A 26488-nucleotide genomic window follows, 5' to 3' on the forward strand; every position below is an offset into this window, starting at 1 on the left:
GGGGTGGGAACAGGTCAAGGGCAATTTGACTTTTTTCCCTTTTACATTCACCTATGCATCTGACTTGGTCACAATAAACATGTATATATAGAGAGAGAGTTTTAAAATATTTTTCTAATAAAAAAGACCAAGTAAAAGAAATATAAAGGCAATTCAAGGAAATACATAGACAGAAATATCAACTTTATGGACTGGCAACCACAAAGACAGTGGCGTAAACGGTAGAGAAATCTATGACTTACCGATCCTTTCTCCATCACTCTGTTGAGCATAACAACGCCCCTGCTCTTCTGCTCCCACACCATCTCCCAAAAGTGACCACAGGTATTGGGCAATGGGCCCTGCAAACACACAATTCACAGAGTATATGCATTTTACACATAAACACACTCCAGTGGGAGCTCACTGTTGGCAGTTAGTCGATGACAGCGCCCTTAGGCAATGTGGTGGCCTTGGCTGGGACAGGGACCCTCCTCTCCCTGCCTGGCAGACAGTAACCACAATTCTATTTCCTACCACAGGGTAAAAGGTCATTTCCGCATCTCAGAACTGGTTCAGAGCTGAGCAACGGAGGAGAGAAAACACTGATTCTGCTTTCCAGTTGGGGCTGGCTGGTTGAGGGGCTCCACTAGGATCCATGCCTCAGGGCAGGTGGAAACGAACAAAATCTTGGCTGCAGGTCGGAGGTGGTATGGGGAAGAGGACAACTGTGATGCTCCTGTCCGTTTGGCCCCAGCTCCAACCACGTACCATCTGTGTGACCGCAGACAAGTTAATTCACCTCTCCTTGCCTCGGCTTCTCCACCTAACCTCACTCGCCTCATCAGGGCACCTAGTCACCGGGCTGTGAAGATGAGCTATGTTCATATACATAAAAGCCTTACTACAGTACCTGGAACACAGTAAATACCCAACAGAATGTTAGCTATTGTTATTACTATTAGTAATGGCTAACCTGACCAAGACAGCCTTCATTTTGGATCAAGAAGAACCACGGAACATAGAAACGTGGACACACAAATGGTCAGGTGGGTGGCCCAAGGGGTATGGTGTCACTGGAGCATCAGGGGTGGTGGTGTCTGCCAAGCAGTTGGTCTGTCTCACTCTAGCCCACCTGGCAATGGGCACAGATCTTTACTGGATACAGTGTATGAAAGCCAGGCTATGAACTGAGTTTGTCTCAATTTTTAGTACTGCCCAGAAGGGACATCACCCATCATCTCTGGCCAGCACAACTTCTTCTAGAATCGTTTCCATACATTTTCATCCAAAATCTCCTTATTCTTTGCATCTTCTCCCTTTAAGTCTCACAACACTTCCCTTGACCATGTGAGCCCTCTCACGTTCTTCTCTGAACTTTTCAGGGATTTGCTACAAATCCATGCTCCACAGAGCCTCAGATAGCAGCGGATAACATGCGAAAAACCCCTTCCAGCAAACCAACAGAGAAACGGCTTCGGGAAGGCAGGAGTTATGGGGTCCCTGGGCCTTTGACCCTCCCACCTAGTCATGAAGAGCCTGTGGCCAGGGCCCTACAGCTGTGGCTCCCACTGGTTACTTCCCTGCCTCCCAGTATCACCCCAGTTTAGGATGGGTCTGAGGGATTAAAAATCACCTAAGATGTGAAAGCATACACACCAAACGTAGCCAGCACTTGAAGATGGAGTGAAGGCTGGCATCTGTGACATTAATCCCTGTACTTCTATACTTCTGGCTGTTAAAAACCACGACTCTAAGATGCAGACTACATACAGAAGGGATAACCAGCAAGGTCCTACTGTATAACACAGGGAACTGTATTCAGTATCCTGAGATAAATCATAATGGAAAAGAATGTAAAAAAGAATGTGTATATATACATATATAACTGAATCACTTTTCTGTATAGCAGACATCAACACTGTAAATCAACCTACCTGAATTTTAAAAAATGAGACTATACGCATGTGTTATGTGCATAACGTTAAATAACATTAAAAATAAAAAATGGGTAGGGTTTGCCTGACTTTGTGGCTTGGGACATATTTCACTGACCAGGGGTGCCTCTTTGGGGTCTGGCTGCTTCGATCCCTTATGTAAATCTCAGGACAGAGGGAGACCTATCCCTCCGGATATCCTCTGACATCCATGGTACCATCTGGCAGACAGAACCTCGGGCACAGAACTTTTGGCACAGACAGAACGTGCTGAGTAACTGCGAGGGCATGGGGTGAGGGGTGGGGGGGGGCGTGGTGTCAAAGTTTCCATGGTGACTTCCTAATGCTCCATGTGACTTTACACACCCTAGCTTTGCTTTGGCTTCCTGACCCCACACCAAAGCTGAATGGCTGAAATGAGGAAGTAAGAAACTTGACTACTTCTTTTTTAAGAGAAGTTCCCAAGAAGACACTTTTGCTTCAGACCTCTTCCCACCAGCTCGCCACAACCAGGGCATCCTTCCTTTACACCCCGCCCCAGAGGTGTCGGGAAGACTACAGGTGAGGCCCTGGGCATCTATTCAGCGGCCCCCAGAATTGAACACACAGCATTGCTCATGTCCCGTACACCCACTGGAAGGTGTCTGGCTGATTCTGGTCATGTGCAGAGAGGAACTGGGGCAGGACAAAAGGGACAGTAAAGAAGGGCCATGGGGGATATGCCCTGTTCCAAAGCATACTTTGTTCAATGTACTTCCTGACTTCACTGTCATTTTAGTCTCCTAATATATATATATATATATATTTTTTTTTATATATATATATATTTTTTTTTAGTCTCCTAATATATATATATATATTTTTTTTTTATATATATATATATTTTTTTGTCTTTTTAGGGCCATATCTGTGGCATATGGAGGTTCCCAGACTAAGGGTCTAATAAGAGCTGTTGCTGCCGGCCTACGCCAGAGCCACAGCAACCCCAGTTCTGAGCCAAGTCTGTGACCTACACCACCAGAGCTCATGGCAACGCTGGATCCTTAAACCACTGAGTGAGGCCAGGGACCGAACCTGCAACCTCATGATTCCTAGTTGGATTAGTTGGATTCACTTCCACTGTGCCAAAACGGGAATTCCTTAGTCTCCAAGTATTAAGCAGAGTTATGATATTTGCAATCACCCTATAACCCAAAGCAAATGTAAGACTGATAAAAGTGATATGGAATGAGAAAATGAAAATTATGATTAAAAAAAAAAAAGGAGTTCCCGTCATGGAGCAGTGGAAACGAATCCTACTAGTAACCATAAAGTTGTGGGTTCAATTCCTGGCCTTGCTCAGTGGGTTAAGGATCTGGTGTTGCCATGAGCTGTGGTGTAGGCTGGCATCTGTAGCTGCAATAGGACTCCCAGCCTGGGAACCTCCACATGCTAAGGGTGTGGCCCTAAGGAAAAAAGAAGAAAAAAAAAAAAAGAGAGAGAGAGAAAAAAACCTGGACCAATTTATTTATAGGTAACAGATTAGATTGAGACTTGAAAACATTAATTAAAAAGAAACTCTTTTATCCCCTTTCCCATGCATAGTCTTCAGGTCATACACCAGTAAGTGTTTCGCAAAAGGTCAGTTATTAAACCACTTCTATGATTTTTTTCCATAAAGATGCCAAAAGCCAATGGGAAGGTCAAGTGATTTTGCACGCTTGTTTACACAATCTAATCACCCGCCCCTCGCCTGCTCCCACTGCCAAAGAAGGAGCACCAGGCAGAGGAATTCTGAATGGCTATCTAGACAAAGATTCCTGATGCCCTGAGGTGGGTTATAGGCTCTTCTCTAGGTGCAGCCCCTGTCAACAGCCCACAGGCACCCCTGGCATTTTACTGCTGTTTTCTACAAACCCAGCAATGCCATGCTTCCCAGAAAAGATTCATGTCACAACTAGACTGAATCTCTGAAAGAAGGCTTTTTCCTTCCTTGTTGTTTTCCTGGGTTGTTTAAAACCTGATCTTCTACAAGAAGTGGCAGATTTTAACTGAGGTTTAGATAACAGCACTCTAACACCAACAAACACAAAACTATTAGAGAAAAATTCACACAATCTGTTTACCTGGGTGAGAATGTAACTCCTTTGGGCTTCTTCCATTTTTATCAAACTAGCATTGATATAGTCATTATCTTCTTGATGGAGTTTAATCCGACTATGGTCAACTGAAAGGCAAACCAGAACTGAGGTTAATCCGGAGGACTCACACTGTCTGCACAGGCAGCACGCGCCACAGGGTAAGCAAAGAAGGCGAGGTGGTGGCCCCAGGCGCGTTCATGTTGGCTGCGGCCGAGCCTCACTGAGATCAGTCATCATCATGAGAATGACGAGCACTCTTTTCTTTTTTCGTAATTTTTAATTAAAGTATAGTTGATTCACAAGGTTCTATCAATTTGTGATGTACAGCAGAGTGACCCAGTCACACACATATATATACATATTCTTTTTCTCCTATTTTCTTCCAGAACGGCTGGTATTTTCCCAAAGATTTTTGGAAGTATTTGAAACCTAACACTAAATAGCAACAGAGACAAACTACACTAAAACACAGATTATGTACTGTTTGGGAAATCTGTTTTTAGGCGATATTGTCTTAACGTAATGATGTTTATCACTGTCCTCACAACTCCAGAAGACTGGGAAGAGGGAACGTCAAGGGATCTGTATTCTGATGCCTATTACATACATACGTTTAAAGGTTAAAAAATACAGTGGCTTCAGATTTCCCGTCGTGGCTCAGTGGTTAACAAACCCAACTAATAACCATGAGGTTTCGGGTTCAATGCCTGGCCTCGCTCAGTGGGTTAAGGATCCCGAATTGCCATGAGCTGTGGTGTAGGTCACAAACGTGGCCCAGATTTGGCGTTGCTGTGGTTCTAGAGTAGGCCAGCAGCTATAGTTGCAATTCAATCCCTAGCCTGGGAACCTCCATGTGCCGCAGATGTGGCCCTAAAAAAAAAAAAAAATACAGTGGCTTCAATCTTTAAAAGGGAACAAAATCCACCCCAAATTCCACCCAGTCCCCAGAGCTCTTGTTAGTAAATGAGCTGAGTAGGTAAGACTTAGGACCACACCTCAACCTAACCTATGCCTAACGGTTTGAAGACTAAATGGCCTAAGTAAACAGCAATGTGAAAGGTTATACCTTGAATTCCTTGGCACGGGATTTTTTGTTTTTGTTTTTAAGTTCAAGAATAACATAAATGTAATAATCAAAGACAAAAGAGTTTAAGTGGAAAAAATAAACTCTGAATCCAAAACACTGAAAGTATATATATTTTTTTGTCTTTTTTTTTGCTATTTCTTGGGCCGCTACTGCGGCATATGGAGGTTCCCAGGCTAGGGGTCAAATAGGAGCTGTATCCTCCGGCCTATACCAGAGCCACAGCAACGCGGGATCCCAGCCGTGTCTGCAACCTACACCACAGCTCACGGCAATGCCGGATCGTCAACCCACTGAGCAAGGGCAGGGACCGAACCCGCAACCTCATGGTTCCCAGTCAGATTCGTCAACCACTGCGCCACGATGGGAACTCCTTTATTTATTTATTTTGTCTTTTTTTTTTTTTTTTTGGTCTTTTTGCTATTTCTTTGGGCTGCTCCCGCGGCATATGGAGGTTCCCAGGCTAGGGGTCTAATCAGAGCTGTAGCCACTGGCCTACACCACAGCCACGCCACATCCGAGCCACATCTTGGACCTACACCACAGCTCACGGCAACGCTGGATCCTTAACCCGCTAAGCAAGGCCAAGGATCGAACCCGCAACCTCATGGTTCCTAGTTGGATTTGTTAACCACTGAGCCACGATGGGAACTCCCGTTTTTTATTTTTTTACTTTTGTCTTTTTAGGGCCACAACTGTGCCATATGGAGGTCCCCAGGCTAGGGGTCGAATCAGAGCTGTAGCTGCCAGCCTACACCACAGCCATAGCAACGTGGAATCCAAGCCACATCTGTGACCTACACCACAGCTCACAGCAATGCTGGATCCTTAACCCACTGATCGAGGCCAGGGATCGAACCTGCCTCCTCATAGATGATAGAATCATTTCCACAGAGCCACAATGGGAACTCCGAGAACAGTTCTTAGGAATAAATTCATACTGGAAAGATTTGCCCCAAGTTACTGAAGAAGCCCAGCACTTTTTTTCTCCCCTTTTACTATGACTTTGTTATAAAAGCTATGGTTTCCTAAGGGCCACTTTCCTCATCCCACTAGTATAGCTAAAAAGAGCAGGTGGGATTACATTTAGAACGTATAAGCAATGAGGTCCCACTGTATGGCACAGGGAACTACATCCAATCTCTTGGGGTAGGCCATCATGGAAGATAATATAAGGAAAGGAGTGTACATATGTATGACTGGGTCACCTTTGCTACAAAGCATAAATTGGCACACCACTGTAAATCAACTATAATAAAAACTAAAAAAAAAAAAAAAACCAAACCTAAAAAAAACCAAAAAAGCAGGTGGTTATTTTTATTTCTGGTACAACACAAGGGATGATGAACTCAGGTGATCATCCATAAATTTCTCCCCCTGCCCAGTGGAAAAGGAAAAGTTAGTGGGAATAAGCGGTTTGAGACTTTGTTCTAAAGGGTCTCAAAGAGATGTTTTTGAAAATCAGTCACTGTTTGGAATAATGTTTCCCATCATAGAGGGTTAATACAAACTGAAACACTTGGGTAATATTTAAGTGGGTCATGGAGATAAGAGATCTCAAAAAAATTATGACTGGCACTGGTGGTTATGTGAGTGGACTCACACAGCACTGGGTGGGGACTTTGGGCAAACAACTTATCGTCTGAGTGCTGGGTTTTCCACCTGCCAAATGGAAGCTAACAACAATCACTTTGTCCCTTGAAACATTTTCCCCATTTCCTCCACAACCTTAAAAGCAAATTACCTTTTCTACTGAAGATGGAGAAAGGGGAGAAAAAGAAAAATATAAAGAGTGAGACTGGATAGGGGTGAAAAAGCTTTTCAATTGTATCTCTGGAAGAATATTTTAAATGCTGTTTTTTTTCCTCTGTAAAACTGGTTCATAAAACCATTTAGATGAGCACTGATCAAAAACGTTGAAAAGGAATATTAAAGACAACATCATTGCCTAATTCAGAGCAAGTACAGCAAAAGCTGCAGACCAAGGGCCCCGCCGGCAGTGCATCAAAGATTCCAACAGTGATTGTTCTTTCCAGTTCAGAGCAGCTGGCCCAGAGCTTCACAGCAGAATCACCTGAGAAGAGGTTACTAGCATTATTTTTAAATAAAACCTATGAGGTGCAATGACCTGTAAATCAAGAGAACTGGGCACTGGGGCAAAATCATGCGTCACGTGACCTAGAACTATACTTGGCGGGTACCTTCAGATAACAGCCGTCACAACCACAGCTAACACTCATGAGCAAGACACTGGGCTAACTGGCTGATGTTACTTTATTCCATCTTTACACAATCCTGAGATCTGTGTGACTCCTGTTTGACTGAAGATCAGAGGAAAGGTCAACTGGCCTGAGGCCTCTCAGCTCTGAGGGGGAGAGGGAGTCACAAAGCCAAGCAGGGACCTCCAGGCTAGCAGTCGGAGGCAGCCTGCTCTGTGCCCACGCAGGTCCAATTTACTCCCCTTCCAGGGGCCTGGGCATTGCACAATTCAGGGCTGACTCTCCTGCAGGCGGGCACCAAGAGCTGCCACCAGAGCCAGGCACAGTGAGCTTCAGCAGGCTTGAGGGAGGTGCCTGGCTGAGGACTGACCGGCTGTATCTCCCATGTTCCTGGCAGAGAACACTGCCATGGAGCTGTCGGCACTACATCCCTTGCTGACTGATAACGGCCACATGGAGGTGAGTCAAAAAGTCTTCTGTGGCCTAGAGAAAGGGGCAAAGTTCATGTCCTTTACTCAGTTCCAGTTTTTCTTACTTGATACAAATTCTAACACATTTGGTTATTTACTTTTCCCATCAGTGGACTGAAAACCAATTACACAGAAGGCAGAAAAGGCGGCCAGCAGGCACACTGAGAGCTAATAGCAGGAAAGAGCCAGAAAAATGACGATGGCGGCAGGCAGTGGGTGTCGGGTCAACAAGCAGAGCTGCGTCTTTAGTTGAGGAGGTGAAATGCTCCCCCCCCTTAATGCCTGTAGGGCACCATTATAGTTCATTACAATGCTCAGGGTCTATTAATACTGTTGCTGAGTCATCCAGAAGGGGTTCTATTATGCCTGCTACACTCTGCTTCAGCTGGTAGGAAAATGATTCATCACTGAAACAGTCAAAGCTAAAAAAAAAGTGCTTTGAACTTAGCTGAATTTTCCAGAAACTGAAACCTTACCCCTTCTACAAGGGTGGAAAAATGAACCATTACTATAAGTCTCTAATGCCTTTATTATAGGAAACAATCAAGTCATAAACCTTTACTGCTGCCGATTTATTACCAAACTCTGGGCTAAAGGAACCTTGACTGAGAGGCCCTGCAGCTGAGGAAGGGCCGCCGCAGTGGAAGCAGGGGAACAGCGACGTGGATACTTACAGGGACTGACATCTCTGTACCTGTTTCGGTTCTTGTTCTTGGGAAGCTTGGCCACTCTACAGGGGAAGTCACTGGCTTCGTGTCGGATATCCTACAAAAAAAGGATAAAGCGTTCTCTCTTGAAATCTCTGGCATCAGGAATTCATCTAGATGGTTAACTGAGCATGGGCCATGTGCCAGGCACTGAGGAAGACCCAGCCCAGAACCAGACATCAAAGGGAGCCAGGCAGGGTGGGAAATGCAAGGTGCTAATTCAGAGGCACAAGGTCATGGGAGGAAAACTGAAGAGGAACGACTGCACGCCTGGGGTGGAAGGAAGGGGCATGGGGCTGAGAGCTGGAAAGATAAGGAAAAGGGCTTGGGGGCAGGCGGAGGGGAGTTCACATCTTTTGTAGGAACAGTGAGTGAGCTGGTGGGAGGAATGACAGCTGGCCAGAGTGCACAGGTTGGGATAGGCCGGGTCTTGGAGAGCCTTCAAGGTCAGGCCTAGGAGTTCCGCCTGTAACCTTTTGTAAAGCCACTGTTATCAAGAGCAGAGAGAACGCCCTTTTAAGCCAACAAACTATCCAAATGCTTTCCTAGGAGACGTAAACAAATCCCACTGTACCAAAGTGTCAGGAAGAGCAAGTGCCTGGACTCATAGGAGATCTGCCTTGTGCCCCTGCTAGACGGCTCACATATTTAATTCTGCGCTCCAAAATCAATACCATAGTCACATTTCAAAATCTTTAAGTTTATATTTTACTATTACTAAAAGACAAGTCTGCACAACAATGTGAACAACTTCATGCCACTAAAGTGTATACCTAAAAATGGTTACAACGGTAAACTTTACGTTATGTGTATTTTACTACAACTTAAAAGTACGCTTCTCTGGAGGGAGAGCAGATCTACTGCATGGACGGACGCAGCTGTCTGAGGGCAGCTGGATCTCTGCTGCCCCCCCACCCCTTCTGTGCTGCTGGGTGACTGCTGCCTCACACCTCTGCAGAAATCTGGAGGCTGATCTTCTGGAAAATATAAATCAGGGGGTAGAGTGGTCTCCAGATGATGTGAGCAGACAAGAGGAAAAGACCAAAAGATGCTATCGTAAGGGTATGTAACTAACAGTCCCCCTGGCACCTTAAAGGCCCCATGGCCAGGTCTGTGCTGACAAGCCCCTTACACCTGTTCAGAGCTTGCTGTGGGCCCTGTAAGCCCCTACTCTTCATCCTGCACAGACCACTGATTATAAGATGTCAGAGGAAAGAAAGTCTCTAACACAAAAGAGATTTAAAAGAAAAACAAAGCTGGGGGGGGGGGGGAAGCCCCTTGGAGGAAATAAACTACAGAGAAATGAGAGCTTCAAAAAACATATTATTGGAGTTCCTATTGTGGCTCAGCAGTAACGAATCTGACTAGTATCCATGAGGGCGCAGGTTCATTCCCTGGCCTCACTCAGTGGGTTAAGGATCCAGGGTTGCTGTGAGCTGTGGTGTAGGTCTCAGACTCAGCTCGGATCCCATGTTTCTGTGGCTGTGGTGTAGGCTGGCAGCTGTAGCTCTGATTCGACTCTTAGCCTGGCAACTCCCATATACTGCAGGTGCAGCCCTAAAAAGACTTTTAAAAATTATTAATATACTCAGAAAGATAAGATACTGTATCCATAGGTTATGAAAAGGACGTTACATAAAATAAAAACGTCTCTTGGAATGTAAAAACAAGATGGCAGAAATTATAAGCTTATCCAGAGTCTGAAGATAAAGGCAGAAAAAAATCCTCCCAGAAGGTAAAGGCTAAACAAACAAATAAATAACAATAATAGAAAATGAAACAAAAGGAAAGAAAACATGAAAAAATAGTTCAAGGAAACCTCCCCGATATATCACGTGTTCATCAAAATGATAAAAAAAAAGACCCATACTGAGGCACATTAATCATAATTCCAGAATCCTGCAGACAAAGAGAATATTCTGTAAGCTTCCAGGAAGAAAAAACAGTTCACTTTCAAAATATAAAGTGATCAGAATGGCTTCAGATTTTGTAAGAACACTGAAAACTGGATGGCAATGGAGCAATGCCTTCACAATTCTGAGGAAAAATGATGTTCAACCTAGAATTCTATATAAAGCTCAGTAATATCAAGAGAAGGGACAAGAAAAACATTTCTAGACATGCAAGGTCTCAAAAACTTTACCACCCCTGCCCCCCTTTTTCAGGAATCCACTGGAGCATGTCTTCCACCAGAGTGAAGAAATTAACCAAGAAAAAGAAAGATGTAAGATATACAGAAAAAAGTGGGTGGTGTGTGGGGGGGAATCCAACACAAGAGCAAAGGCACAGGAAATTTCCATAGAAGCTATGACGGGGGAGCACCCAGATGATAACTCTGTACCACCCTAGGAAGCCAGCAGCCAGATCGGACCAGAAAGACTCAAGGGATGGATGTGTCAACCACATGCCTTGGTCCACAGTACCAACGGCGATCCAACGAAACCACCAGAGAGAAACAAGGCGATCTCAAATTCAGAAAACAGGGAATCCAACTGAGAAGCAAAGCAAAGAAGTCTCAAGATGGTAGCTGTGTGGCAGCTTATAGACCAACTGGCCCAGGCAGGAGAATGGAAGTCTCCAGCAGGGAGACCTCCAAGACCAAAACTGAAGCTGAGGAATCGCCTGAAACTGCTCTGTGCAGTACAGGAGTCATGAGCCACATGTGACACTGAGAGCACTTGCGATGTGGCTGGTCTGAAAAGAGATGCTGTAGAAGTGCAAACACTTCAGATTTTGATGACTTAGTGCTAAAAAAAAAAAAAGGAAGTAAAATATCTCAAATATTTGAAATATTAACTATCGGTTGAAATAACATTTTGAACACACTGGGTTAAGCAAATCATACTATGATTATCATTTACCTTTTTACTGTGGCTACTAGAAAAAGTAAAATTACATGTATGTGTGACTGGGTCACCTGGCTGTCCAGTAAAAAATTGACAGAACACTAAACCAGCTATAATGGAAAAAAATAAAAATCATTTTTAAAAAAAGTAAAATTACATATGTGAGTTGCATTGTACTTCTATTGGATAGGACTGCCTGACCTTGTAGAAAATTGTTCTAGAGGCTACTAGAAGGTATGGGTAGAATTGGCAACAGGTAGAAAGAAAACTATGCAAATGCAAATGAAAAAAACAAGGCAATTAACTACAGGAAAATTTATTTAAAAGGAAATAGTACAACACTATTTGTGACTATGTGCAAAGGGAAATAATGTAAATAATGAATAGTGTTTTATTTTTATTATTTTTATTTTTTGTCTTTTTGCCATTTCTTGGGCTGCTCCTGTGGCATATGGAGGTTTCCCAGGCTAGGGGTCCAATCGGAGCTGTAGCAGCTGGCCTACGCCACGGCCATAGTGATGAGGGAACTGAGCCTCGTCTGCAACTTACACCACAGCTCACGGCATCGCTGGATCCCCAACCCACTGAACAAGGCCAGGGATCGAACCCACAACCTCATGGTTCCTAGTCGGATTTGTTAACCAATGAATATTGTTTTAATCAAAACATATAACATACTGGGAGAATGGGGAGGGAGGAAGCAAACAATAGGGAATGGCTATTTAAGAAAACTAAATTCTCTACCTTTAGGAAAGATTAATTCCAAATTTATCATTTGATTAATGAATCAAAAGATAAAGATTTTCTTTAGAAATATGGAAATAAATACAAGCTAGAATCAGTAGAGTTCAAATCAGTCATCCATGGGAGTTCCCTGGTGGCCCGGCGGGTTAAGGATCCAGAGTCATCACTGCTATGGCTCTGGTTACAGCTGTGTGGTGGGTTTGATCCCTGGCTGGAAACTTCCATGTCATAGTTACAGCCAAAAAAGGGATAATTATCCATGAAGAGAAAGACTGGGGAGCCAGGCACTGTGGGAAGCAAATAACTATTTTATTTTAAAATTTTTTAAATTGTTTATTTTTAATTTTTAAATTTTAAATGATTTTTATTTTCTCCATTATAGCTGGTTCACAGTGTTCTGTCAATTTTCTACTGTACAGCAAAGTGACCCATTCACACATACATATGTACATTCTTTTTCTCACATTATCATGCTCCATCATAAGTAACTAGATACAGTTCCCAGGGCTGTACAGCAGGATGTATTTTCTTATAAACCTGTCATTGTACTATTTAACTTCTTAAACCATATATACATTCAACTTAGATTTAAAAAATAAAGAATGAATGCCCACATTCTGCTGTTCTACTTATTTTAAAAGTGGCAAGAAGGGATTTCTGACTTTTGACTCAGAGACCAGCCAATCATTTATAAGCAGTGTGATAGATTATAAACCCATTTGGGATTAAACAAATTAGTCCAGTGGTAACATACCCATCACATCATTTATGGATGAGATTAAGCTTTCAAGGGAAATGATACACAGCACAGAAAAATGACCTGAAGGAAAAAAAATCTGTTTTAAATTTCTTGTTCTACTTATTATTTGGAAGCATTTAGCAACAGGTACAAATTTTGCTTTGTGAGGTGAAACAATTCATCAGTCCAGCTGGTGTAAATGGATGAAGACAAGAGAAATAATCGACATGGATAAACCACTAAACTAACAAATACTCATCCTGAGAAAATAAAGGCCAAAATATCAACATTCGTGTGTAACTGATTTTATCCAGCCAAAGGATTTATTAATCTGAACCTTTTTGGTGAGAAAGAGAACATAGCAAAACTTGGAACTATCTAATGAAAGTATTGGGAAAATAGTAGTTATTCACACAATACTTTTTAAAAAATACATTGTAAAATTAAAATATACCCAGAGTAAAATGCACAGATCTTACGTGTGTAGTTCAATTAGTTTTTTTTTTATACCAACCCTGAAGTATAATTCACAATCATATGGTATACCCAGTTGAAGTATTTCAGAAGGGCACAGAGAAATATATGCATGCTCTTAAGACAAATGTCAAATTTCATTCAGTAAAATAAAATGCCAGGATTATAGTCTTAAAATTGTGGAGTGATAAAGTACCTTTAAAGTTAAAAGTACCAATAGCGGGGAGTTCCCGTAGTGGCTTAGTAGAAACGAATTCGACTAATAACCATAAGGTTTCGGGTTCAATCCCTGGCCTCACTCAGTGGGTTAAGGATCCGGTGTTGCCGTGAGCTGTGGTATAGGTCAGAGACTCGGCTCGGATCCTGCATTGCTGTGGCTGTGGTGTAGGCCAGCGGCTATAGCTCTGATTCGACCCCTAGCCTGGGAACTTCCATACGCCACAAGTGCGGTCCTAAAAAGCAAAAAAAAAAAAAAAAAAAAAAAGTAACCACCAATAGTGGTTTAGAAGAAAGTAGACAGACTATTGTACCATAAAACTTTGCAAAATTACAGCAAAACAAGATTTCTATATTCTAAAACTGTATCAAAAGTAAGCTAACTTTCTAACAGCTGTAAAAAAGCAGATCACTAATGAACAAGTTTAAGGAAATTTCTATCACAAGTATAAAGTATCCCAACATCTCTTATTACTTCTGCTCAAAGATTAAATAATCCAAAGTACATAAAATTTCCACATAGAGAAAATAAAATAAAGGTCATAAAGCTGATGATGAAAAAATGAACAGTGGGTAAATTTAGAAGCCAAGTCAAAAAGGAAATGATAAACTTGCCATGAAACATATTCCCAGAAGTATCCTCTAAAAAAACAAACAAACGAGCAAACAAAGAAACTAAACCACTGAACATTTCAAGGATCATTCAAATGGTACCTCATAACTTCAGGGACGGGATCACATGCAATGAGAATTTTACCAGTGGGAAACTGAATATATCAGCAAATAGACAACCTATCCGTCTCCTTCCCTCGGCTAGTTCTTTACTGGCTTTCTAAGAGTCTACTTCCTATTCTTAGTGTAAACTTCAGAAATGTGATAGAATTAAACAACCTATGTAACAGATGTCAAACGTTCATGCTCTCCTAGATAATCAATCTGGTAACGTGCTACCGAAGCAGGGCTCAAGTTTGACTAAAGATTACAGGTTTAAATTACACTGTATCATTTTATACAGGCATTGGGCACCCCAAATGATCTGAATCATCTCTGTAATGGCTCATTTTTATGAGAGGAAAAAAGCAAGTTCTTCCATAATTATGATTTACCTGGGCTACAAATGCCTGATAAAGTTTAAACACAATATATGAACTGGTAATCTCAAGAGGCAAGGAAGTGAGCAGGGCAGAAACTGACATTACCGGAATAATTTCTCAAGCCAGTTCTTCATTTCCCATCTTCCCACACTCACTAAACAAGATAACTGTTGACCTCCCAGTGAGTACAGAGGGTAACATCCTTATAAAGCTCTGGTAACAGAATGAACAAGGGCCCAGAGTGAATCAATTTCTGTATTTATGGGAAAGCTCATTATCCATTATTCAAATACCTCCCAAATTCAATTAGGGAAAAAGTCAAACTTGGGTGAAAAGCTGATAATTTTTCTTTCCTTTTTTTTTTAATAAGGGCCGCACCCATGGCATATGGAAGTTCCCAGGCTAGGGGCTGAATTATAGCTGTAGCTGCCGGCCTACGCCACAGCCACAGCAACACCAGATCCGAGCTGCATCTGCAACCTACACCATAGCTCAGAGCAACACTGGATCCTTAATCCACTGAGCAAGGCCAGGGATGGAACCCGTGTTATTGATCCTTGTCTGGTTCCCTACTGCTGAGTCACAATGGGAACTCCAAAGCCGATCATTTTCCACTTGAGATTTCTATTTTTGAAAACACATAGGCATAAAAACCAGTCCAGCCGTGCAGAAATATTTGCACGTTTTATAGCACTTTGCTAAGTTAAACCTCCTGATTTTGGTTTTAGCGCCCTTTTCTCTTCAGTCTCACAAAAGGGTGAATGTCTCTTATTGGCTTCATGGTAAAACACACTATTTCTCTTAAAACTACTAGGTGAGTGATGAGGTGGAGCCAGCAGAGCGTTAAAACTGGGAGTCTGCTGGAAAGGGCCTGGCCTTTCACCTCTCTCACCCCTCCTGGCCCAGGCCCAGACCCAGAGTAGGCACTCAACCTAATTCTAATGATTGAATTACCGAATGATTCCAAAAGTCCCCAAGTAAAGAAATAACAACATTTGCAGCAACATGGGTGAACCTAGAAATTATCATGCTAAGTGAACATCATATGCTATCACTTACATGTGGATGATAAAAAAAGGACACAATGAACTTCTTTGCAGAACAGATACTGACTCACAGACTTTGAAAAACTTATGGTTTCCAAAGGCGACATTATGGAGGGATGGGCTGGGGGTTTGGGATGGAAATGCTATAAAATCAGGTTGTGATGATCACTGCACAACTATAAATGTAATAAAAATTCATTGAGTAATTAAAAATAAACTAAAGTCCCCAAGCTCAAAAAGTCCTTAACTCTATACCAGAATGTTTCATCTTAGGAACAGAAATGCTCTTGAAAGGGAATCTGTTTAAGCAAATATCTGATTCCATCCTGCTTTCCAATAATTTTCATATTATTTTACTTTGCAATTGAGTCACACAACCTTCTGACAAGAGAGTACCAAAAATACTTAACTAAAACACGGATTCAAAGCAGAGTTATTTTTAGATGCTTCAGCCGGCACTCTGTTTTAAAAGTCTGAAAGACTTTACTGGTACCTTTCCTTTGCCGGAACTGCAGTGCGGTACAAGTCCTGCAGCACCTTCGACATCTTCTATGCGCCCCTGCCCCCACATCCCGGGTAACAAATGGTTGCCTAATTTGATTATTCCAGCCTTTCTTCACCTAGTACTTTAGGGAAGCTACTGGCTCTCAAAAACAGAGAGGCAGAGCTAGACTGAAGGGAAATGCAGAAGTACAGTAGAGGCAACAGCTTAAAGTACAGTAAGTGAACATATAGGACGTCCACTTCCTGGAACTGGGGCAGCAGAATCACCACTGAACAGGGAGAGGTATACAGACATGGGGGAGGGGCGGCGAGCCGAAAATGTTAGAAACCAAATCTTTAAAGAACATGTGTGGAACAAACTCTGCTACTTCTAAATCTCATTTTAAACAAGAGTATAAAATTTTTCTATAACGAAGTATACTGAGAAATATAAATGATCAAAGTCAGAAGTTCAGTGTCTTTCAAGTTGAAAAGCAATGCTGTATTCTTTACCTACACAAGTTAATGGGCAAATATAATTTACTACAAAAACCTTAGGAAAATAAGTCATATACTTGATATTGTTAAATGTGGAAAACTACAATGCCTAGATAATAAAGAAAAGGCTTAAAGTTTAGCTAACTAGTACCAAGCCTGCTGTGATTTAAAATTTATAATGGATATGTACTGAATAGAAAAATATGCTGAAAAGTAAACCAAGAGCCTGAGTCTTCTGTGGTGGGTGAAAGAGAAGGAGAGGAGGGAGGAAGGAACGAAACCGGTCAGCAAAGGCAGCAGGATTTACAATAACCATCTCTCCTGGTCATCCTGGACACTGGTCGGGGTAAAGTTAAAAGATAATGGAGTTACAAAACATTAACAGAACAATCATGTACGTTTGGAAAACAAGATGGAAAAAAGCATAATCAAACTGCTTTACAAATTCCCCACAAACGAAAGGATGAGGGCAGGAATTCGAGGTGTGGTGTACCCTTCACAAAGTCGGCAAGGGGAACAACTGGTCTGAAGATGGTGGCACCAATTTCACGCTCTGACATATACACTCTGCTCTGAATACAGAGTGATAGTCAATTAAACATAAGAGAAAAACAAAACGGCACAGCTAGGCTCAAAAAACAGAACAAGAACAAATGAGCAAAACAGGCTTCCCACTCAAAATGATCTGCAAGCATGATACCAAAAAAAAAAAAAAAGAAGATGCCTCGTTCTGAAAAAGTTATCCAACAAATCAACTAGAAAAACAAATCTATTCCACATGAAATTTATCATTAGCCTGTCAGGCACTTTAAAGAGAAATAGATTTGAGATTAGGGATAAAGGAATCATGGATAAAAAAGTACTCTATAGATATAGGAAGGAATGAAGTCAAAGTCAGTAGCCAGTGAAGAACTGTATCTTGGAAATGAAATTGACAGTGAAATTTAAAAAACAACAACTAAACTTAGCAGACGAAGATAAACTCAACACTGAAAAAAGGGTGGGTACTCTGAAAGCTAGTACAGCGGACCCAGCGTGAAGAAAGAGGAGATGTGAAAGAGCAGTGCGAGGACACAGGATGCAGAGGGCCCAGCACACTCCTAAAAAATAAATCAGGACCCAGACACAACAGGGTTAGAGTAAAGCTGCAGAATATTAAAGATAAAAAAATATTCAAAGTAAATTCTAATATCTTTTGGAAGCTTCCTAGACCTTGAACATTGTCGTCCCCCCCCCCTTTTTGTTTTGCTTTTTAGGGCCTCACCCACAGCACATGGAGGTTCCCAGGCTAGGGGTCCAATTGGAGCTACAGCTGCCGGCCTATGCCAGAGCCACAGCAACGCAGGATCCGAGCCACATCTGCGATCTACACCACAGCTCAGGGCAACGCCAGATCCTTAACCCACTGAGCAAGGCCAGGGATCGAACCCGCAACCTCATGGTTCCTAGTCGGATTCGTTTCCACTGTGCCACAATGGGAACTCCCATCTACTTAATTTTTAACAACTCTATGGTTATATATAGCTGAATAGTTAACAAAGAAATACAAAAACTGCATTTTCAAATATCACTTGTCTTTAAACCTTATTTTTATAATCCTTAAAGTATCTGCTTTTATTTTGTATTTTTCAAATCGCTTATGTTTTCTGTTAAATGTCATGACTTTCACCTTGGGCAGAAATCAATAGGCAGAAAATGAATCAGACTTACAGTAATTGATGTCAATGAAACATATTGGAACAAGTATTTTTTTAAATGCTGAGAACCACAAAACCATTCCTGTAAGAGAACAGTTTTAAAAACTGAATCCACTTTCACTTCTGTTTTGTTTACCTTCTGCTTTCCATAAGGATAGTTTAAGTGTTGAGGTCCTGGGGTTCTGGCACTTTGCCGGGGCCAGTGGTACACTGACTAAGGACACAAGCAGTTGGCAGACATCTGAAAGTGGAAGGTTTACACCTTTCTTAACAAGGAACCAGACTGCCAACCACCAGCTTCCTCCCACCACGGTTAATTTCCCCAAGCCCAGCGGTCACAGGGAGGGACTGCAGGAAGCCACACGACATTCCTACTCTGAAATAACTGAGAACACACTTATGAAACGGATGATGTTCTATGTATAATGTGGGAGTGTAAATGGGAGGGAAGCATAGTGTCAAAATGAAACTAGTTTTGGTTAAGAATTTCTTTAATATTCCAAGAACAGTACAAGATTGTTACCATAACCAAAGAAAAGGCTTTTGCATTATTGTTATCAACAAAATGAGTGTTCTATATACTTTCTAGATGTAAATGTAGTTTTCTACAGACCATTTCAGGGATTAGGGATGATGAAGGAAGACATGACCAATGTCCCAAAGCATTATGACGTGGTGGTTCCTTAGTGAGGCTACAAAAATAAAATGACAATTTGGGAAAGACAGGAAATAGGTGACCAAGCTCTTTTGCCTGGCTTTCCGAAGATCTCTGTGTATGTGCATTAAGGAAGCAAGGTTTACTATCAATGTTTGAGTCCCTTCAGTTCATCCAAATATTTCCTCCTTTTTTTCTTTTTTTTTAGGGCTGCACCCATGGCAAATGGAAGTTCTTAGGCTAGGGATCAAATCCCAGGCTAGGGGTCAAATCAGATCTGAGCCGTGTCTGTGACCTACACCACAGCTCATGGCAACACCGGATTCCCAACCCACTGAGCAAGGCCAGAGATCGAGCTCACATCCTCACGGATACTAGTTGGATTTGTTTCTGCTGCACTCCCATCCAAATATTTCTTGAGCACTGACTATGTGGCAGGTGCTAAGGGTATGAAGATGAACAAGAGAGGCAGAGTCCTGCCATCATGGACCTTGTGTTCCAGTAGGGGAGACAGTCAGGTAAACAGATGCTAGGTTCCGAGCTAAGTGCTGTCACATGTAACACATTCATGACTATTCATCAAGAATTAACAAACGGAATTAAAGCCCCGAGCAAGTGGTCTCTCTACCTCTAACCTCCACCCCACCACCAAGGATCTGACTCTTCTTGGAAAGGCAGAATGAGTGGTTCAGGAGCCTCAACCTCTATCTGCACCTACATTTCTTTTTGCTTCCTCCTTTGGATTAGATTAAGGGTTCTAGCACGGAAGTGTGCCTGAGAACAATGGTACCCTGCCAAATGCATAAAACCACATGCACCATATATTACAGGTAAAATAAGGATAACCTGGTCTGTGCAGAGATTTCTTACCTTTTCTTTTTTTCTTTTTTTTTTTTGGCCACCCCACAGCATATGGAGTTTCCAGGACCGCAGAGCCGCAGTTGCGACCTACGCTGCAACTGAAGCAACACTGGAGCCTTTTAACCCGCTGTGCTGGGCTGGGGATCAAACCTCTGTCCTGGTGCTGCAGTGATGCTGCCAATCCCGTTGCGCCTTACCTTTTTTTAGTCCCAAATCCATGAGTGAGATGCAACTCTACTGATACAAAGCTAACTTAGGATGTTGCCAAGTAAACAGCGAAGGTTTTAGAAACTTTAGAGCTTCAGAAGAAAAATCTCTTTGGGCCAATTTGGTGAGAGAGGTCTTATTAACATAAACTAAAATGATCAGTTTAGTAAACACTTACTATTTACCATGCCAGGACATGTTAGTTGAAAAGCAGCAAGAGAGGGCAAGGCCCAATATGCAAGTACAGAAATACTGAAGGTTCAGTTCCAGATCACAACGATAAAGCGAATATCACAAAAAAATGAGTCACAAGAATTTTTGATTTCCCAGTGCACATAAAAGTTATGTTTACACTATATTATGGTCTATTAAGTGTGCAATAACATTATGTCTGAAAAAACAATGTACATACCTTAATTAAAAGTACACCTCATTGCTAAAAAATGCTAACCATTAAATGAGTCTTCTGTGAGCTGCAATCATTTTGCAATAGTAACATCAAAGATCACTGATCACAGATCACAATAAATATGGTAAAATAAAAACATTTGGCAAAAATTACCAATATGTGACATACATACACAAAGTGAAATGTTGTTGGCAAACTGGTGCCAACAGACTTATCTGACGCAGGGTTGCCACAAACCTTTAATTTGTAAAATATACCAAAAGGCAAAGTGCAACAAAATGAGGTATGTATGCCCATATTTTTTAGGCCTCTGCTTGTGTCATGATTGCCAATATTCTATCAGCTAAAGCAAGGCACACAGTAAAGCACAAATTCAAAAGCGATTTTCTGCCTCCCGGTGAGAGTCACCCTCAGGGGGGCATGAAGACGGGGTAGAGGAATTCTGCATTCAACCCAGTGTTAATGGTGCCTTTTGATGAAGAGAAGTTCTTAATGTCAACGCAGTTTAATTTATCAGTCTTATCCCTTGTTGTTAGTTTTTGTGGGGTATCGTGTTTAAGAAAGTTGCCCACCTCAAGTTCATAAATATATGCTTCCACGTTCTTTTTAAAAGTTCAACTGAAAAAGGAAAATGTTTTCCATACATTTTCATTTGTATCTTGATTATGCCTCAAAATGTTGGAATAAAACATACAGACAACAATCTGACGTCTGTCCCTTCTAACACTGTTTTTGTGCACAGTAAGCACTACTTTAACTTGACCACCAGACACTCCATGTCTGCTGAACAAAACACACAGAGTGATTTGTCTCTGTCCTTGGCCTACCAATCTTTGAGAATCTTAGTGGGGTTTTCTTTTTTAAACTCATATAAGCTTTGTACATATTTTAAAGCCGTCAACTCTGTCTATGCTGGAAACCACTTTTCCAACTTATTTGTTTGCACATTTAAATTTAACTTCCTCCACATTAAAAAAAACTTTTTAAGTGGAGGAGGATGATCATAAAACTGTCAATATGGTTAAGAATAGAGCGGCTACTTGGCAGTATTATAAGTGGTTTTTATTTTCTATTGCTTTCCAATTTTTTTCTACAGTGCATATGCATTACCTAAGTAATAAAAAGTTTAAAAGTAGTTTTAAATTTTTAAGTATTCAAACCTATTGACCTTTTCCTCTGCAATTTCCTTTACTGCTTCCAATGGTAGAAAGTCTTCTTCCTCGTATAGCAATAACACTTTAGAAAACAAAGTTAATCCTAATCCATCTGGCTTATTTTCCTTCTACAATTTTCAACTATGCCCATTATATTGCCTTTAAATCTCCAGCTATGCTAAGAATAGGTGTTTCTTCTGGTTCAATCAGTTTAATAGTTCCACTAATGCTAATCTTTGTTCTTGAAAATTACAGAGAGCTCTTCCTGCCTCTCCCTAAATTCAAATAGTAACGAAATGCAGCTGCATCTGATAATTCAGATTGCAGAATGAACAAATCATTATTTAATTTTTCAGAGAACCATTACAACTAGGTAGGGTTGTCTTTTTAAAGAAGATTAACGCAGGCTAGATTCATTCTTTGCAACTATTTAGCATTTTAAAATCAGGAGGAACACAGGAGATTAAAATACAGGGAATTAAAAAAAACCCACAATACTATTTCTGTAGTTAAAATGAATATTGTTACTGTATTCTTCTACAAGGAAAGAGTGGGTAGGATGGCTCTGGCACAAAAATTTCCCCTCATATTTATCTGGTATGTATTACTATGTGTATAGCCTTATAGTGAACTACAGGAAAGAAAGATAATTATAAATTATTTCTGTTCACCACGTTCAAAAGCAATCCATTTTTTAAAGGCAGTTACTTGACTTCTAACTTTTTTAAAGGCAGTTACTTGACTTCTAACTTTTTAACTTTGAAGCAAAATTTACTTTCATATGTATATTTAATTAAAAAGCAACTTTCAGGAGTTCCCGTCGTGGCACAGTGGTTAACGAATCCGACTAGGAACCATGAGGTTGCGGGTTCGGTCCCTGCCCTTGCTCAGTGGGTTAACGATCCGGCATTGCCGTGAGCTGTGGTGTAGATTGCAGACGTGGCTCAGATCCCACGTTGCTGTGGCTCTGGCGTAGGCCGGCAGCCACAGCTCTGATTTGACCCCTAGGGAACCTCCATATGCTGTGGGAGTGGCCCAAGAATGGCAAAAAGACAAAAAAAAAAGGGCAACTTTCAGAGTAATTACTTCAAACAATATCCAGCAGACAATAGCTGTATCTCAACAAATTAAGGTAGTACATCTTCCCACCTCCTCAACATATTTAGGGAGATGCAATTGTTTGAAAAGGGTTCTATCCCCTCCTCCTCTCCAATCAGAAGCCTTAGGCAAGAGCTACACCATCTTTTGGTCATCTGCCTTCTTAGAAGTGGATACATAAAAAATACATTTTCTAGGAGTTCCCGTCGTGGCACAGTGGTTAACGAATCCGACTAGGAACCATGAGGTTGCGGGTTCGGTCCCTGCCCTTGCTCAGTGGGTTAACGATCCGGCATTGCCGTGAGCTGTGGTGTAGGTTGCAGACGCGGCTCGGATCCCGCGTTGCTGTGGCTCTGGCGTAGGCCGGTGGCTACGGCTCTGATTAGACCCCTAGCCTGGGAACCTCCATATGCCGCGGGAGCGGCCCAAAGAAATAGCAAAAAGACAAAAATAAAAAAAAAATACATTTTCTATACAGTGGAAGGAGGTAGTAAACCTTTGCTAATAACATATGATCAATTTTTAGAAGCTTCTGAAGGCTGACTGATGCCAAATCCTTTCTCAAGGGGATTTGCTCAATATTTCAACGCTACAACTAAACTATATAGGAACCAAAATCCATATACATATTGCTAGACACAGAGCCAGGATCACTATTATTACATTAATAACTGAAGCCACTACTGTAGAAGTAATATCCTTTAAATATATATATTACAGTAGCTAGACACTCTTCTTCCCAAGGCTCACAAAACGATGACATCTACATTGGGTTAGCAGGAAAATAAATCCCTAGGACCAAATAAATCAAACACTTTGCAAAAATCAGTATAAAGAACTTTAGAGACACTAAGCCTAGTGACATTTTCAGGTAACAGGAAGGCACAAACTAAAAAACGAAAACAAAAAACCCTCACCATTAAAATGTTTTCCTACTGTGCTGAAAAGCAATCTTCACAAGATTACTCAGAGCAGTGTAAAGTTTCAATGAGATAGGTTCATGAGAGAAGAGAATAGCTAAAAAAAAACCAAGTTTAAAATTCTTTTAAGGCAACTGGTCTTACCTCTCAAATAAATATATATATAAAAATATATATAATATATATAAATATAATACATTAATATATATAATATAAATATATAATATATACTATATATTACATATATTACATATATAAGTATATAATATATATAAATTATATATATATATATTTTTTGCTTTTTAGGCCCACACCCGTGGCATATGGAGATTCCCAGGCTAGGGGTCTGATCAGAGCTATAGCTACCGGACTATGCCACAGCCACGCCAGATCCAAGCCATGTCTGTGACCTACACCACAGCTCATGGCAACACCAATCTTTAACCCACTGAGCAAGGCCAGGGATCAAACCCGAAACCTTGTGGTTCCCAGTCGGATTCGTTTCTGCTGCGCCATGACGGGAACTCCACAAGTATATTTGTTAGAACAGATGCCACAGTCAAGTTTTTAGGATCACCTTCAGAATCAAGACCATAATATATCATTGTACTTGCAGCCATTTTTTGCCCTTGCATTTCAAGTTGTGCCAAGTGTTGTCGCAGTCAGAGTCCCTGTCCTCAGTGAGTTCCCGCTCAGTGGGGGAAGACCACCTATGGCCACAAACGAATGCTACTGAGCCAAAAGCGCTGCTCACAGGGGAAATCTATTCTATAGGAAGAAGGGAAAGGCATCAAGGAGAGCTGATAAAAATGAGAACAGTACATTCCAGAGTTAACTGTGGAGCAGCCATATCTGGTGCAGAGGAAAGAGAGACTTTCTTGGCATTGCTGAACTATCACCTCTCCTTGCAGACTTTGGTTGGTGTTAATGAGACAAAATAAGTCACACAGCTATGTCCAAGTTGTTTTGCGTCCTCTGTTCCAGCACGGTTGCAATGAGAGCTGGGGTGGAGAAAGGATGGCAATTCTCCACTGGAGCAACCCCAGGAGCCCACTGCTTATGTCACTCTTCAAGCCCCTGCCATCACACCAATGGTCAGAGGAGAGCATGGGCCTACACTGCAGAACACTGGCCTGCGACCCAGGTCTGTGTGTTCAGACTCCTGGAGGTGCACAGGGCATATACAACACTTCCTAAACTTTTTGTCTTTTTTTTTTTTTGCCTTTTCTAGGGCCGCCCCCACGGCATATGGAGGTTCCCAGGCTAGGGGTCCAATCAGAGGTATAGACGCCGGCCTACACCAGAGCCACAGCAATGTGGGATCCAAGCCACGTCTGCAACCTACACCACAGCTCACGGCAACGCCGGATCCTTAACCCGCTGAGCAAGGCCAGGGCTCGAACCCGCAACCTCATGGTTCCTAGTCGGATTCGTTAACCACTGCGCCACGACGGGAACTCCAACACTTCCTAAACTTAAGTCTCCTCAGCTCTAACTTCCTCACCAACAGAGTACCACTACTGCAGACACAGGGCCCTCAATAAGGATTCGCTGAGTGAGCAGGCTAAAGAGAAAGAACCAGGGTGAGAGAGATGAATTTGGAATTAAGAAAACAGAGACAGCATGAGGATGGCAGTGGAAAATAAAATTATGAATACAAGAAGAAAGCACCAGTGACCCAACTAACCTTGAGAACTCTGCTCTCTCCCTCTGACCTCCTAAACAGAACGCTCAGGGGTGATTTTCCTGTAATGAGTAATCTCCTGCTATGATACCCAAGGAATGGCTGGGTGTGAGAGAAACATTTCTTGGAAGGAGGTGCCCCTTCCCCTCTACTTCTCCTGCAGGCAGCACGATTTTCTGATGCAATACATTCCTGGAGAAGGCAACATTCCATCTGAGGTGGAATCTAGGCTCCCTCCATTCTCCCTACAAAGTAGGGGAGGAGCAGGTCAATGGCTGGAATATTAGGAAGGCTTTTTACATGGGGCCCTGGAGCCAGGCTGAGGATGGACTCGGCGCAGTACGAAGCACTCCGAAATCAAAACCCACGGCTCCTCGCCGCTGCAAACAGTATTCAAGTAGGAATGGCAAGTGCTGTCTTCCTTGTTCCTTGTGCCCAGCAGAGCTTGTCAAGATGATCAGCTCCCATTTGCACTCTGAACATACTTCCAGGCTTTTGGTCCCTCAGCCCAGACCCTGGATGGTGCTGTCAGCTTTGAGATTTCATTTTCCAAGTCCAAAGTAGACTTGGATCTGGCTCTTCAGACCTGAGCGTTTATTAATTTTTTAAAAAAGTATTTGTTATGATGCTTGGATTTACTTCAAAATAAATTAGAGCTAGGAGGGGTTAATGGGCAGGGGGTACAGAGGAAAGAAGATGAGCCAGGAGTTTCTAATTACTGAAACTGGGTGATGATACAGAGGGGTTCATTATACTAATCTATTTCTATATGTTTGAAAGTTTTCATAAAGGAGTCTTGCGACTCATTTTTTTTAAGGGGGGAGAAATGATATAAATGGATATATGTTTTTGAGAGATTACACTGGCTTTATGATCCTGGGAAGATGGTGGCAGTGGCAGCACAGTTTCTCCCTCTCCCTAAGATCCCCTGTAAAAATAAACAGGGCAACAGGATAGCAACACCAACAGACAACCCCTCAGACATTAGAACAAAACCACGCACGAGGCTGTGTTGTGATTCTTCAAGTAAGCAGGGGACACACCAGTTATTAAGACCCATGTGGTATTAGCATTTGAGAGGAAGGAAAATCAAAACAACTGGGCATTCTGATGGCTGGGATCAGGAGAAGCCGAAATCACCATCAGG

General features: G+C 41.9%; 1 protein-coding gene across 4 annotated transcripts in view; it reads right to left on the minus strand.

Annotated features, from left to right (window-relative positions):
- PTPN1 (protein tyrosine phosphatase non-receptor type 1) overlaps positions 1 to 26488 on the minus strand; it is a 69646-nt gene that overhangs the window by 15596 nt on the left and 27562 nt on the right. For 3 of the 4 annotated variants that reach the window (XM_047770879.1, XM_047770878.1, XM_047770877.1), the window contains exons 2-4: positions 8484 to 8574; positions 4022 to 4122; positions 243 to 341 (exon numbers count right to left, since the gene is read on the minus strand). In XM_047770879.1, the coding sequence (XP_047626835.1) occupies positions 243 to 341; positions 4022 to 4122; positions 8484 to 8574 (291 nt within the window). The remainder of the gene's footprint in view (positions 1 to 242; positions 342 to 4021; positions 4123 to 8483; positions 8575 to 26488) is intronic. The other variant, XM_047770880.1, reaches the window with a different exon arrangement.

Source organism: Phacochoerus africanus, chromosome 3, assembly GCF_016906955.1.
Source record: "Phacochoerus africanus isolate WHEZ1 chromosome 3, ROS_Pafr_v1, whole genome shotgun sequence".
Classification (NCBI taxonomy): domain Eukaryota; kingdom Metazoa; phylum Chordata; class Mammalia; order Artiodactyla; family Suidae; genus Phacochoerus; species Phacochoerus africanus.